The 13,448-nt window shown below is 46.8% G+C and overlaps 1 protein-coding gene across 1 annotated transcript; it reads left to right on the forward strand.

The window, feature by feature from the left end:
• Nucleotides 1–3,127: 3,127 nt before the first annotated feature.
• LOC311589638 (granzyme C-like) lies at nucleotides 3,128–6,266 on the forward strand. The gene is made up of 5 exons (XM_084768198.1): nucleotides 3,128–3,259; nucleotides 4,258–4,408; nucleotides 4,859–4,994; nucleotides 5,122–5,382; nucleotides 6,013–6,266. The coding sequence occupies exons 1-5, from the start codon at nucleotides 3,205–3,207 to the stop codon at nucleotides 6,154–6,156; spliced, it is 747 nt and encodes a 248-aa protein (XP_084624324.1). The 5' UTR covers nucleotides 3,128–3,204; the 3' UTR covers nucleotides 6,157–6,266.
• The last annotated feature ends 7,182 nt before the right edge of the window (nucleotides 6,267–13,448 follow it).

Consider the following 13,448-nt stretch of genomic DNA (forward strand, 5'->3'; position numbering starts at 1 on the left):
TTCTTCAGGATTCCATAACAGATGAGACCAGCAGCTCTGTAGGAATCCTCAGAAACTCCAGCATCAGATTGGGACAGCTGAGACTTCCAGTGCTGGGGGCTGAAACAATGGACCCTTGGCTTCCTGTCAGGAGACAGCCACTGTACAGAATTGTTATTTTCATGAGTTCCCACCTATTAATACTTGAGTCAGTTCCTTTGACTTTAGTGTTCTATTTATAAAAAACAGTGTTTTCGTTTCCCAATATCTTGGAGGATTTCCCCTGTGTTGTCTGCTCAAGTTTAGGTTTCCAGCTTTAAACTCAGGCTGTTGATCCATTTTGGAATTGTTTTTGTAGAAAGTTAAGGATAAGAACCTGATTTTGTTCCTTTCCAGGTGGATGTCCAATTTGCCTGCACATTTGTTGAAATTTTATTCTGAAAGATTTTTTTGGGGGTGTTCCTTGTCAATACCTAAGTGGACATTGTCTTGTCCCTTGATGTCCAAAATCTCTGTTTTATTTATTGATCTTTCTGTCTATTTTTTACAACAGTACTAGGCTGTCTTATCACTATGGTTGTGTAGTATAATTTAGAGTGAGATATTGTACCATTTCCAGCAGTTTTCTGATTCCTTGGGATTGTTTTGATATTTGTGGTCTTTTGTGGTCTCATGTGAACTCTTTTTATATTTTTCTATTCCTGTGAAATATGACATGGGAATTTGGATATGCACTCAATTTATTTTATATATTAATTTTGGTAGTATAAATTTGATTCACAAGGATAGTTCTGCCTATGCAGGAACAGGGTGTATTTTTCTGTCATGTATCATCTCTTCTGATTTTCTTTTGTAATATCTTGAGACATCAGAGAAAAACAAACCCGATTATCTGTCTCACATTTTGAATATAGCCAATGTGTAGCATAATGAAACCTGCACATATGAGTACATTATGATGGGAGGAAATGCAACAGCACAACCAAAAATAAGAAAACGAAGAAGAAACACAGGTGATGGGCATGCTCCATGAAAGAGTATATTAAACTAATTAGGTTTTTCTTTCTATTTCCTTTTTAAACTATTGTTTCTTCTTGAATTTCTCAAATGTGTCCAAATCCCACACATCCCATTCCTTTCTTATCTGACCTCAGTTCTTGAGAACCCCCCCACCCAGAAAGGAGAAAATGAAATGAGACAGAAATTGGAAAGAGATTTCAATATTTCCAGAAATATTATCACTATCCTGTAATATTCAGAAGTCCATTTTTAGTCACCATAAATATGGTACCTGCCAAGTTTTCAAATGGAATGCATAGAACTGCAATCTTTCAATCAAATTAAATATATATATTTTATCATAGCCCTTCATGAACTTCATGGGCTTTTATAGGTCCTTCTCAGACATTGCTACTGACACTTTACAGTCACACTGCCTTCGCACCACCAGTGTTTAACAGAAGCTACATTTGTGAGCAACTACTCTTAAAAACTGAGCACACAGGACTGCATAGATGGCTTAGAAAACTGAACAACACAGGCTGGTCTTGCAGAGGCTACAGGTTTACTTTGAGCAGCCGTCTTGAGTAACTCATCACCACTAGTAACTTTAGCCTCTCTGGCCTGCAAGAGCACCTCTACTCATGGGCACACACCAAATACAGACACAAACTCATAATCAAAAGCTGAAAGTCTTGTATCTATATGTCCTCTAGATAGGGCAAAGAAACCACTCCCAGGAGATCTCCACAACATGACTGCTCAAACAAGACCTGAGCAATGACAACCAGCTGACCTTCCAAAGTGGATGGGGAAATAGGAAGTGGCCGCACCACTAGAAGATCAACTGAAATTATAAACTGCTGATAGTGGGAGAATCAGCCTCTTTAAAGAAGATCAGAAATGCAAAAAGGCCACATACCAGTACGCTATGTGATCATTCAATCCAATTAATATCAGCATTTTAGTTTATTTCAAACAAATCAAGCTTCCATTGGTATCAAAATATGAAAGGAGGAGATTAAAACATCCAGAAACATAACATAATGATGAGAAAACAGGATCAAGATAGCTCCATGGGTTTCCTGGATACACACACACACACACACACACACACACACACACACACACACACACACACACACACACACCAGTTCTCAGGGCAAGAGAAACCTGTTTCACCCACAGCTGACTTCACTCAGCCTCAGCATCTTCTGATCTTAGTTCAGATTCTCAGCTCCCTCCAGTCACGTTCATCCTTCTCAGGGGCTGCATCCCTGTCTCTCTCACTCCTGAGCTAGATCATCAAACCATCATTCAAGATCGTAACAAGGTCCTGTTTGTCTATAGAAAATGCTAGGCAGGGCTGTAGACAACACCACTGCATCCTCAGAGGGAAGCCAATGAGATACATGACGACACCAAATAAACCTGTAATTACACCTGCCATTTCTGATTCATTATAATACTTAACTGTATATATGGCAGTAGCATGTGATCAAAGGACACATGGAAAACAGTTGCTTTGAGATTTCTCTGTGACTTCCTAGCAGCTTCAGGAGAGTCAGAGTGAGTGGAGATTCACTTACCAGACTATTCTAACAGAGTCTTCCCCAGTATGATCTGTCCATTTGAAAGTTAGTGAGAAGATGATCTGCAGGAGTGCCTAGCCAGAAGTGGTGTGCTGTCAATTCTCACTTAGTACTATCGAACTGTGTGAATGTAATTGTAGAGCTATAACTGTCCTTAGGATTAACTGGTATTGGTATTACTTTAGAAGAAAGGAAGAGACAAAGATCAAGAGAGAGAGACTGAGGCAGAGACAGAGAGAGGGAGGCAGAGAGAGACAGAGAGAGGAAAGGAAGAAAAATTGATACAAAAGACATCTCACCAGAATGCAAAAGGGTGTAAGAGTTAGGAAATGACACCCTTTGGTCTCAGTGCAGTCACTGTGGACTTCCTGGGGTCTCAGGCCTCCTCAAGCACAGCCTCCACACCATCAACCTTCTTGGTCTTTATCCCAGCTTAGTTCATAGGATGTGGATGTGGTGACAGTGTCATTTTTACCCAAGCCAGAAAACTTCCTTAAGTGGTGTGACGCAGATCACAAGCAGAGCTGCATAGGTTTAAAAGCCTGTGAGGCCACTGAGAACACACTTGCTTCATCCCCTGGCCAGAGCTGTGTCTACTCTGCCCTCCTCCAACCTGAGCAGCCTTCTTGGGAAGATGGCACCAGTGCTGATTCTCCTGGCCTTTCTCCTGCCACTTGGAGGTCATGCAGGTGAGTGAACATCCCTGTTGTAGTGCCATCCATGACACTTCTGCTGTCCTTGTGCTCAGCAGGAGTCAGGAATTTTCCTGGCAGTGCATGTAGTAGCTTTCTGAACCTCAGGTCCCTACAGAATCCAGACTTGGAAATGAGACACTGGCTAGATCCTCAACAAGTGGGGGTGTTCTCAGAAAGCTTAGAAGGCGCTGGCTTCTCCCAGCTTTTCTTCATCATGTAGAGACTGGGTCGTTCTTAGAAAAAAACATGTTGCAGAGAGTTCAATGATAGAAAATGTACATCAATAACTTCCTTGAGCCCAGAGACAGAGAAGCTTTAATGACCAGCATGCAATGGGTAAGGCCACCAGCACAAGAATATTACCATCATTGTTAAAACCCATGCTCAGCCTGCTGAAGAGAGAGGCCCAGGGTGACAAGATGCCTGCACTGTACACTACAGGACTCTGCTGTGAAGTTGTAGTTGGTCTCTCCATTTCTTTACACAGGTCCTCTGCTCCTTCTGTAATTTCCTGCACACTACTCAAAATGCTAGGCTCTGAATCTGAACCCCACCAGCACTGCATTACTAAGTCTCTGACTAAGTAGAAGTCACTCATTAATTCACAGAAACCATTTACTGAACCACAAATAGGAGAATGTTAGAAAATTTATCTCCATAGGCTAGGTGGGGGGGGGGTGGGCAAAGCTGGGAAATAAACAAACAAACAAAAGTTTGAAATGAACTGCCTGGATTCACTCAGCCTCTGGCATGATGGAGAGAAACTTACCCCTAATGTAACGTAAAGCAGGATTGGGGCCAAGTGCTACCCACTCCTTCCAGAGCAGGATCTGAGGCTTAAGATTCAGCAAAGGTTTTTCTATGTGCAAGGAATCCTGTCTGCAACAGTCTTGGGGAAAGCAGGTCCCACTCTCTATCTCACCCTTCCCAATCTTTCCTCCTGACCTCATCTCCTGCTCCCAGACACCCCATATCTTTGCCTTTTCTTTCAGAGGAGATCATCGGGGGCCATGAGGTCAAGCCCCACTCCCGCCCCTACATGGCATTTGTTAAGTATGTGAAAGAAGACGGGAAGATGAGTCGCTGTGGAGGCTTCCTGGTGCAAGACAACTTCGTGCTGACAGCTGCTCACTGCAGGGGAAGGTGAGGAGAAGCATCCTGCCTTTGCCCCCATCCTCTGAGACCCCCACACAGGTGCTTCTTTCCTTTACTGTGGATGCTTCCCTGAGAGCTCACTAGACAGCAGGGCTAAGAAAATGGAAGTCTAATTTTAGGAATATTTGAGGTCACAGGGTGAAATTTCAGAGCCAGCAGCACACTTGGGTTGATCAACTGCACTTTTGTAAAAAAAAAAATCAGTGGTTGAGGTGACAGTACACATTCAGAATCAGTGAAAACTAGGGAACATTACCTAGAAGCAAGAGGGAGCTTTCAGGAGTCTCTTGACACTGAGAAGGAGGGAACTGCAGGTCCCATACTGAGCAACCTCTGGGTCCTGAAGTCCCCTCAGCTAGAGCCCCACCCTGCCTACCCTCCCTGGGCTGCATCCTCTCTGACTGCACATCTCTTGTGTCCACTCTGCTCTCTGCACAGCTCAATGACAGTCACACTGGGGGCCCACAACATCATGGCACAGGAGCAGACCCAGCAGATCATCCCTGTGGCAAAATTCATTCCCCACCCTGAGTATAATCCTAAGTACTTCTTCAATGACATCATGCTCTTAAAGGTGAGACCTGTGCCCAGGGATTGCCCCTCCTGCTCGCATCCTGCTCAGTTCTCTCCTTTCCATCCTGATATTCATGGTGTCTCAGGCCAGCAGATGATAAGATGGACTCTTGTTTGTTTCCCAACAGCTGAAGAGAAAGGCCAAGACCACTACTGCTGTGAGGCTCCTCAACCTGCCCAGGCGCAATGCCCACGTGAAGCCAGGGGATGTGTGCTATGTGGCTGGTTGGGGAATGTTGGACCGAGTGGGTAAATACGCAAACACGTTACAGGAGGTTGAGCTGACAGTACAGAAGGATCAGGAGTGTGAATTGCTCTATCCAGATTATTATAAGAAAGCCAGTGAGATATGTGTGGGGGACCCAAAGATCAAACATGCTTCTTTTAAGGTAAGTTGGGTTGCCCTCCTCTCTGGGCTCAGTGGGAGGGGAAAAGGATTCTGGGACCTAGAGACCCAATGTCAAGAGACTCCTTTACCCACTGGCTGTGATCTTTTTTTCATGGAAACAAGAGGCACCAGGAACTTTCTAGGGCTTTCTGGGCTGACAAGGAGCTTCTGCTGTAGGCAGCTTGTGTATCAGGAGGTGTGTGCAACACAACATGTGACTTATCGGCTCAGGCTTTAGAAAGCTATGCTCCTGCGTGTCTCAATACCACAACCAGGTGTCTCCTCAGAGCAGACACACACTTTTGTCAATGGGCTTGTCCTCCATGCCCACATCAGGCCCACTCACCTCTTCCCACTTTCTTAAACAACAGCCTGGCGATGAGGGTCCCTCACACCTTCATGAAGAGTGGTTCACAGGCCTGGGGAAAGGGCAGAGGCAGCCTCAGGAGGGAGGTGAAGCAGTAACCATGCCCACAGTCAGGGCTGGGAAGCCAGGGTCCCCAGGCCTGCCCTCTGGCCTCCTAGAAACAGAGCATACAAGTCAGCTTCTCTGAGAGCATCCTGGCGTGAGAGGGAGGTTGGGACAAGAATGAACAACATCTCTGTCCCCTGCTCCCCTCTCACTTCCCAGGGAGACTCTGGAGGACCTCTCGTGTGTAACAAAGCAGCAGCAGGCATCGTCTCCTTTGGGAAAACAAATGGTTTAGCTCCACGGGTCTTCACCAGAGTCTCAAGTTTCCTGTCCTGGATAAAGAAAACGATGAAACGCAGCTAACTACAAGAAGCAAACTGGATCTCTTTCTGACTAGCCATGTACCCTACATCTGAGTCCAGCATTGTTCCAGGGCAGATGCCCACAAGTGAATAAAGGAGCCTTTGCAGAATGGAAAGACTGTTTCATGTCCACTCTTAGGGACCAACTCTGTGCCTGGAAGGCCAGTGGCACACTCCTCTGACACCCTGCTGTGACAGCCCAGCTGACAGCTTCCTATTGTAGTTTGCATTCTCTATAGGGAAAGCAGAAAGTCTGCATTTGACTCAGGCATGTGCTGTTTCCCTTCAGTGTTCTGAGAATGTTATGTAATGCAAATCATCATTAATAGCTACAGGATTTCATACAATTTCACCTAAGTAGCTGATGTGTTCTCTAAAATAGGGCAATAAATGAATAAATATAATTCCTTTTGCTTCTTTGTGATATTTTCCCCCAGTACCAAGATTTGCATGTTTTATAAAGCTAACTTCCTTATCAAATGACAGCTTTAATTTTTTACGTTAATTGTATATTTTCATGCTACAACTTGACCTTATATGTATATGATGTAGCATGATTAAATCAAGCTAATTAACTTATTCATCAAGTCCAGTTTTGTAGCAAGAGCATAAATTTGTTTGATAGAAGTTTTCAAATGCACAATACATTATTAATTTTCTTTCCTTTTTAAAATTAACTTATTCAGATCACATCTCAGTTGTGCACAATGCATTATTAACTATCTGTTGTGTAGATCTGAAAAAAATTTTCATCCCCCTAATTGAAATCCTGTGCTCGTTTATTACCATCTTCTGGTTGTAATCTCTGCAGCCTCCCTTAACCACTATTTTCTCCCCTTCTACAAGTTCCACTGTTTTAGAATTTATACACAGTGAGATCATGCATTATTTTTCCCTACTATGCCTAGCTTATTTTGTTTAGGGTCATGTCAGTTTCAACTGTACATTTTAAGGGATAGAATTTTATCATCGTTTTAATGCCTGGGTAAATGAGCAGGAGAGGCGGCTCAGTGGTTTAGGGTATTTTGGTTGCTCTCGCAGAGGACTCAGGTTCAATTCCCGGTATCCACACGATGTCTCACAGCCATCCTAACTCCAACCTCCATGTAGGAGCAAGGGAAAAGAGGAGGGGGGGAGGGAGGGAGGAAGGGAGGGAGGGAGGAAGGGAGGGAGGGAGGGACGAAGGGAGGGAGGGAGAGAGAGGGAGGGAGGGAGGGAGGGAGGGAGGGAGGGAGGGAGAGAGAGAGAGAGAGAGAGAGAGAGAGAGAGAGAGAGAGAGTTAGTTTATTGTTTGGATAGTGCTTTGTCTTCTATATGTGTCACACTGTCTCTGTCCTCACATTTATGGATGGACATGGGTCCATATTTAGCTGTTTTCAGTAGTAAAACATGAGAGTACAGCTGTAGAGAGTTGGCACAGAACACACTCAGACACCAAGATCTCAGCACAAAGGAGAAAAAGGGAAAAGAAAGGTGTGTGTGTGTGTGTGTGTGTGTGTGTGTGTGTGTGTGTGTGTGTACTTCTAGATCAGACAAAGGCAGCAGCAGGTATATTTTCAGAACTCATCCACTCCACCACCCAGCAGACAAGAGCCAGGGCCTGCTCACCTCAGCCCTCACATTCAGGGCCAGCTCTACTGAGCTGCCTAGGTGAGGTGCAAGGCCCATTCTCCTGAGTGCTGTAGCAGGTAAAGGGCAAGGATAGCTTTCCTGCTTTCAAGACACCAAGGCAAGCTCTCCCACCTGCCACCTGTGGCAAGGGCAAAGTGGAGAAGAGAGGCTCTATCCCCTGACAAGACAAAAGGCAGGGCCCAGATCTCCCATACCTATACCCTTGGGGCTGGTTGCTCTGCCTGCATGAGATCAGGGCCCGCTCTCCCAAGTTCTGCAGCAGGTGAGGGGCAGGGACAGCTCTCCCGTCTGCTGAAGGTGGCCAGAGACTGGGGTGGACATCTCTCCCTTGCCTATGTCACTATACAGCCAACACGTCACAGCTCTCCCACACTCACACCCTCAGGCCTGTCCCATCTGTACCCCTGTCACCAGGGTCAGCTTTACCGGGCTGCCCAGGCAAAGTGCAGGGCCTGCTCTCCTGAACGCTCCAGCTGCTGAAGGACAGGGATGGCTATCCTGTGATTCTCCTCTTTCCTGGGGAGCTGATGGCCACCAGACCACCGAGGCAAGAGGAGCAGAAGACAAGACACAGGGCCTGGAAGGCCTTAAGCATGACAGAGATCAAACACCCTGGGAACCACTTCAGGAGAGAATTCAACTTTACTCGGGGAGAAGAAAGGCTATATACCCCTTGGGGAGTGGGTGGGGGAATTCCAGGACGGACATTCATATTTGGTTGGAACCAGGCACTTTAAGGATGCTTATTTTATATTTGTGTACTCCTATCATCTGAATGGGAACAGAGCACCTAATTATCCTATAACAGGGAGGGAAGATCTAGCAGGGAGCTGTGTCAAAGGCCATATATCAAGTGTGTTTAGGGGCATCTATGTCTAAAGACACTCTCCAGATGGAGTCAGGCAGAGAGAGCTGGAGGATCTTCTAGGTAGAAGGAGTCCTGCACCTAACACTGAGCTCAGAATGGCTATCCAGACTAGGAGGACTGCAACCTCAAAGAGCAGGGTTCTTCCAACATCGCCTCCTGTTCCTTTTTTTTTTTTTCATAGAGAAGTGTCACCATGAACTTTAAGAAATTTATGGTTTATTTCAGAGGGACTTGGAGTCTGGTAAAGTCCCATGGCCTGACTTGTAGTGATTCTAGCAATGATGGGAATCTGTCACCTGAGGAACTGTATGAGGCAAGGGGCAAGCACCAAAATAAAACACAACACAATTAGAAGGCTAATAAGGGGCATGAGCTAGGAAAACAAGAGGTTCTGAAACTACATAATTGCACAGTGAGTTAAAACCTCCATAGTGAGTATGTACAAAGGGTTTTGAGGGCATTAACATTGATTTAAAAAACATTTGATACATTTACATAAAAGTTACATGCCTTCCCCGAGATCATGTAAGTCCCCATGATCAGCAGTTATTAAGTTTAGTGTTCTTTTGCTCTGTAGCGTAACTCAGGCAAGAGAGCTCATCTATCATTGGAGAAAATCAGGGAGAAACTACAGGACATCTGTAGATGTCATCGTCTGCTCGAGGTTGATTCAGAAGTCTCCAGTCAAGTGTTTCTGGACGGTGGCAGCTGTTGTGGTCCAGGCAGATCCAAGGGGGATGGCAGGTCCAGGGAGGGACAGTTTGATTGACAGCACACCAGTGGTCCATTGGTTTAGGTCTAGGAGAAAGTTAGAGGTGTACGGTGGACATTTGATTGAAAAGGGGAATGTCTGGCAAGGTAAAACTGGTGAAAATGTTGGTGGCCCTGCGGTACAGAAGGGTGGTACTAATCAATACTGCAGGCAGCAGAGGTCTATTGCTAGATGTGCAGAGAAACGGGTGTCAGGATGGGTACTGAAGGAAGTCAGCAATGTGTTGAATGTTATCATTCTCCACTGGCATTATGCTCAAAGAATGTGTGGGCACTGCAGAAAGCAGGGGCAGGCGTTAGAGGAATCTCAGTCCTGGTCCAGCATCCTTTACCATTTTCCCAGCTGTTTAAAATACTGGAGGAATTAAAGGTCATGTTAATTACGTGACCTGTATAAAAGATTCTCTGTATGTCTTGGTCTTTTTGAAAGTGACTGCATGAGTTATGGAAGCATTAGAAATCAAGTCCTTGAGGTTAATCTTGCTTTCATGAAGGGATTACATCAGTTTGGCGATTGTTGACTAGTAGGACTGTAAGACCCCCGACACGGCGGTCTTAACGCGGAGACCCCCACCAAGAACCAACGAGACCAAGGCTTCGGCTGCAACAAGCAAGAGGCTTTATTATTAAGGGGACGGGTACCCGGGCGTTTCAGTCTCCCAAGAGGCTGGCGCGCCGGGCGAGTCTTTAGGGGGTCCTTTATAGGGAGTTTGGCGGGAAGCTCGGTTACAGAAGCGAAAAAGCATAGTTACAGGGCTCTGATTGGTAAATTTAAATGAGGCGAGGTTATAGTCCGGTCATTAGGTGGGCTCTGGGAGCAGGGGAGTTTACCCGTTCTCTGGGCCAGGTGGCCATCCATAAATATCTTGTTTGACATGGAGCGAGGTTATGGCCCGGCCATCGGATGGGAACAGGGGAGTTTGTCCACTCCCTGGGCCAGATGGCCGACCATAAATATTTTGTTTGACAAGGACAAGCACGCTTTTATCTTTCTCCTCTGAGCTCCAGGCCTTATCTTACCTCGGGAACCCATTATTTTAGTCTTGCCTTGCAAGATAACGTTACTGCTGCTATGCTTGCTATGCCGGGTGCACAGGGGAGGGGGTCTTACATTCCCCCCTCTTGTTGTAAATTGAATGAAATCTTTCATTCAATGACCTCTGGTTGTGTCTGTTGGAGCTGTTGGTATTGTCGGGTTAGAACCAAGGCCTGTACAACTGATAGGTGGCCTTGGTTTCGGATGAATTGCATCAGTCTGTTAAGAACGCAGGGCCCAAAAAGTAGGAGCAGAACAATAATTAACAAAGGGCCTGTTATGGTAGATATTAAAGTGGTGAACCAAGGAGCCTTATTAAACCAGTTTTCATACCACGTTCGTCCTGATTCGAATTGTAACTGTCGCTGTTTTAGTCTTTCTCGCAGCTTGGACATACTATCTCTAACTACCCCTGTATGGTCAGCGTAAAAACAACATTTTTCCTTGAGGGCTGCACAGAGTCCACCTTCTTTCAGGAATAAAATGTCTAACCCTCTACGATTTTGGAGTACTACCTCAGAAAGGGAGGTTAGGGACTGTTCTAATGCACTAATAGATTTTTTTAATGCTTGAAGATCTGCGTTCATGGCCTGTTGTAGCTGCTGAAAATGAGCAACCTGAGTGAGAGCAGTGGTCCCGGTTCCGATCCCTGCCGCAACTCCCCCGACTGTTAATCCTCCCAGTAGCAGTGCCAGAGTGATGGATACTGGCTCTCGGGGGTAACGATTAATCCCCTCAAAATAGCGGTATAGGTCGGAGGGGTCATGGTATGTGATCTTGGGGAAGAGCTGGACTAATACACAGAAGTCCGAAGACATTTTAAGGACGGATGTTGTGACACATGGGGTTAACCCAGTGTTACAGGCCCAGTAGGTTCCATTTGGGCCAGTGAGGTACCTGGTTTCCGAAATTTTCAGGGTGCTGGTCAAAGTGGTGTTGCACAGGGATTTATGGGACGAGGGGACGGTCCCTAAGCAAGTTCCCTTGCCGGATATTTCAGACAGCGTGAGGCGGTGAGGGGTATTGGAGAGACACCTATTGTCTGGGGTGGAGGAGTTGGTAATGCTGGTCGTAAGGGCAACTCCCTCATAGTAAGGGGGTTGGGAGGTGAGACACATCCAACATTCCTTAGTCTTTTCCGGGGAAGTATAGTTTAGGGCCTGGTATGTCCCCGTTACCAAGTCCAGGAGCTGGTTTTTCGTGTTAGGATGTGAATCTAGGGCAGAGGGGGTGCTAGGATTTACCGAAAATGACGTCGTCGGTGGAGCGGGTGGGGGTAGCACCTGGGGTCTAGGCTGGGCTTGAGGTGGCTCGGCCAGGACAGGGTTAGGGCCTATTGCCATGGTGGGAGCGGTGGTCAGGGTTAACTTGACCTTGAAAATTAGCCCATGGTCTTTGTTTGATTTATACAATCGCAACCCCCAAGTGTTCCCCTTAAGCCATCGGCGATCCTGCTTTCCTTTTTCTGTAAACTTGATGACTATGGGGTTGCAGTACTTTTTCTTGCAGGGCCCCTCTGGGCTATTGAAGGGGGCGCATTTAGTCTGGAGGTATTTATACTCATTTCTTTCTCCTTCTCCTGGCCTGTCATAGCTACTGTTTCTCTTTACCGTGATCAGGTCCCAACTGGAAGAGGGGTTCCAGGAAGCCTCGCCCGTGGTTTCACAGCCCCATGCGGCACAAAAGAAATCAGGGGCCCCCCCACATTGGCGCTTGAACTGCCGAGATTGGCCTTGTCCTGGGCAAACATAGAACTGAATGGACCGAAGATTAGCCCGGTAGAACTGTCCGGAGCACCCGAGAGTGCTTCCTATCCCATTTGGCACGCATAGTCTTTCAGCCGGGGGATTAGAGAGGTCAGTGTGGTCGGGAAGGTCCCATGTTAGTGACCCGGCTGCCAACTTACAGAGGTCTGGCGTCAGGTCCGGCCACCAAGTCCATGGAGGATGTAGTGCGGTGACCGACCAGACGGTGTCTCCCTCTTCATTGGTTACCTCCCAGGTTTGTTGTACTGGAGTGTGAGGGCTGGCAGACGGGGCCCAGGGGAGGGATAGTAGGAGAAAAGTAAGGGTCATGGGGCGGATCAGGTTCGGGAAAGTCTTATCTTTAGGGGATTGTCGGTTCGATGGGCCTTCCATGTTGTCTTGTCTGGGTCTGTCTCCCTGGCTGCCTTGACGTGGGCTGCGTGGATCCAGGTGGCAATTCCGTCTACCTTGAGAGCCGTCGGGGTAGTCAGGAGAACAGCGTAAGGTCCTTTCCAGCGGGGTTCAAGGTTCTTGGTCCGGTGGCGTCGGACCCAGACGTAGTCTCCGACCTGGAATGGGTGAGGGGCCAGGGGTTTGTCAAGCTGGTCTTTATAAGCACGGGCTAGGGGCTTCCATACCTCATTTTGCACCTCTTGGAGGGCTCTTAGGTGTGCCTGGAGGGAAGGCCTGGTAGCGAAGGAGCCGATATCTGGGTCAAGGAAGTGAACAATAGGAACATGTGAACCATAGACAATCTTAAAGGGAGTAAGTCTATGTGGGCCAGGGGTGTTCCTAACCCTGTATAGGGCCAGGGGTAGCAGGGCCACCCAGTCCTTAGTGCCAGCTGCAAGCGTTAATTTAGTCAAAGTCTCCTTAATAGATCTATTCATGCGCTCTACCTGTCCTGAACTCTGGGGTCTATAAGAACAATGTAATTTCCAATTAATCCCCAGTAGTTTGGCCACCTGCTGGCTTACCTTGGAGACGAAGGCTGGTCCGTTGTCGGACCCAATTACCTGTGGCATCCCGTAGCGAGGGAAAATATCATCTAAAAGCTTCTTGGAAACCACCTTGGCCGTCTCATGTTTGGTGGGGAAGGCTTCAGTCCATCCTGAAAAAGTATCTACGAAGACCAGCAGGTACCGGTATCCGTATATACCTGGTTTGATCTCCGTGAAGTCAATTTCCCAATGGGTCCCTGGCCGGTGTCCTCGGACCCTAGTTCCTGACAAATTTAAGGA

Source organism: Acomys minous (genome assembly GCF_964271855.1).
Source record: "Acomys minous genome assembly, chromosome: 18".
Lineage (NCBI taxonomy): Eukaryota > Metazoa > Chordata > Mammalia > Rodentia > Muridae > Acomys > Acomys minous.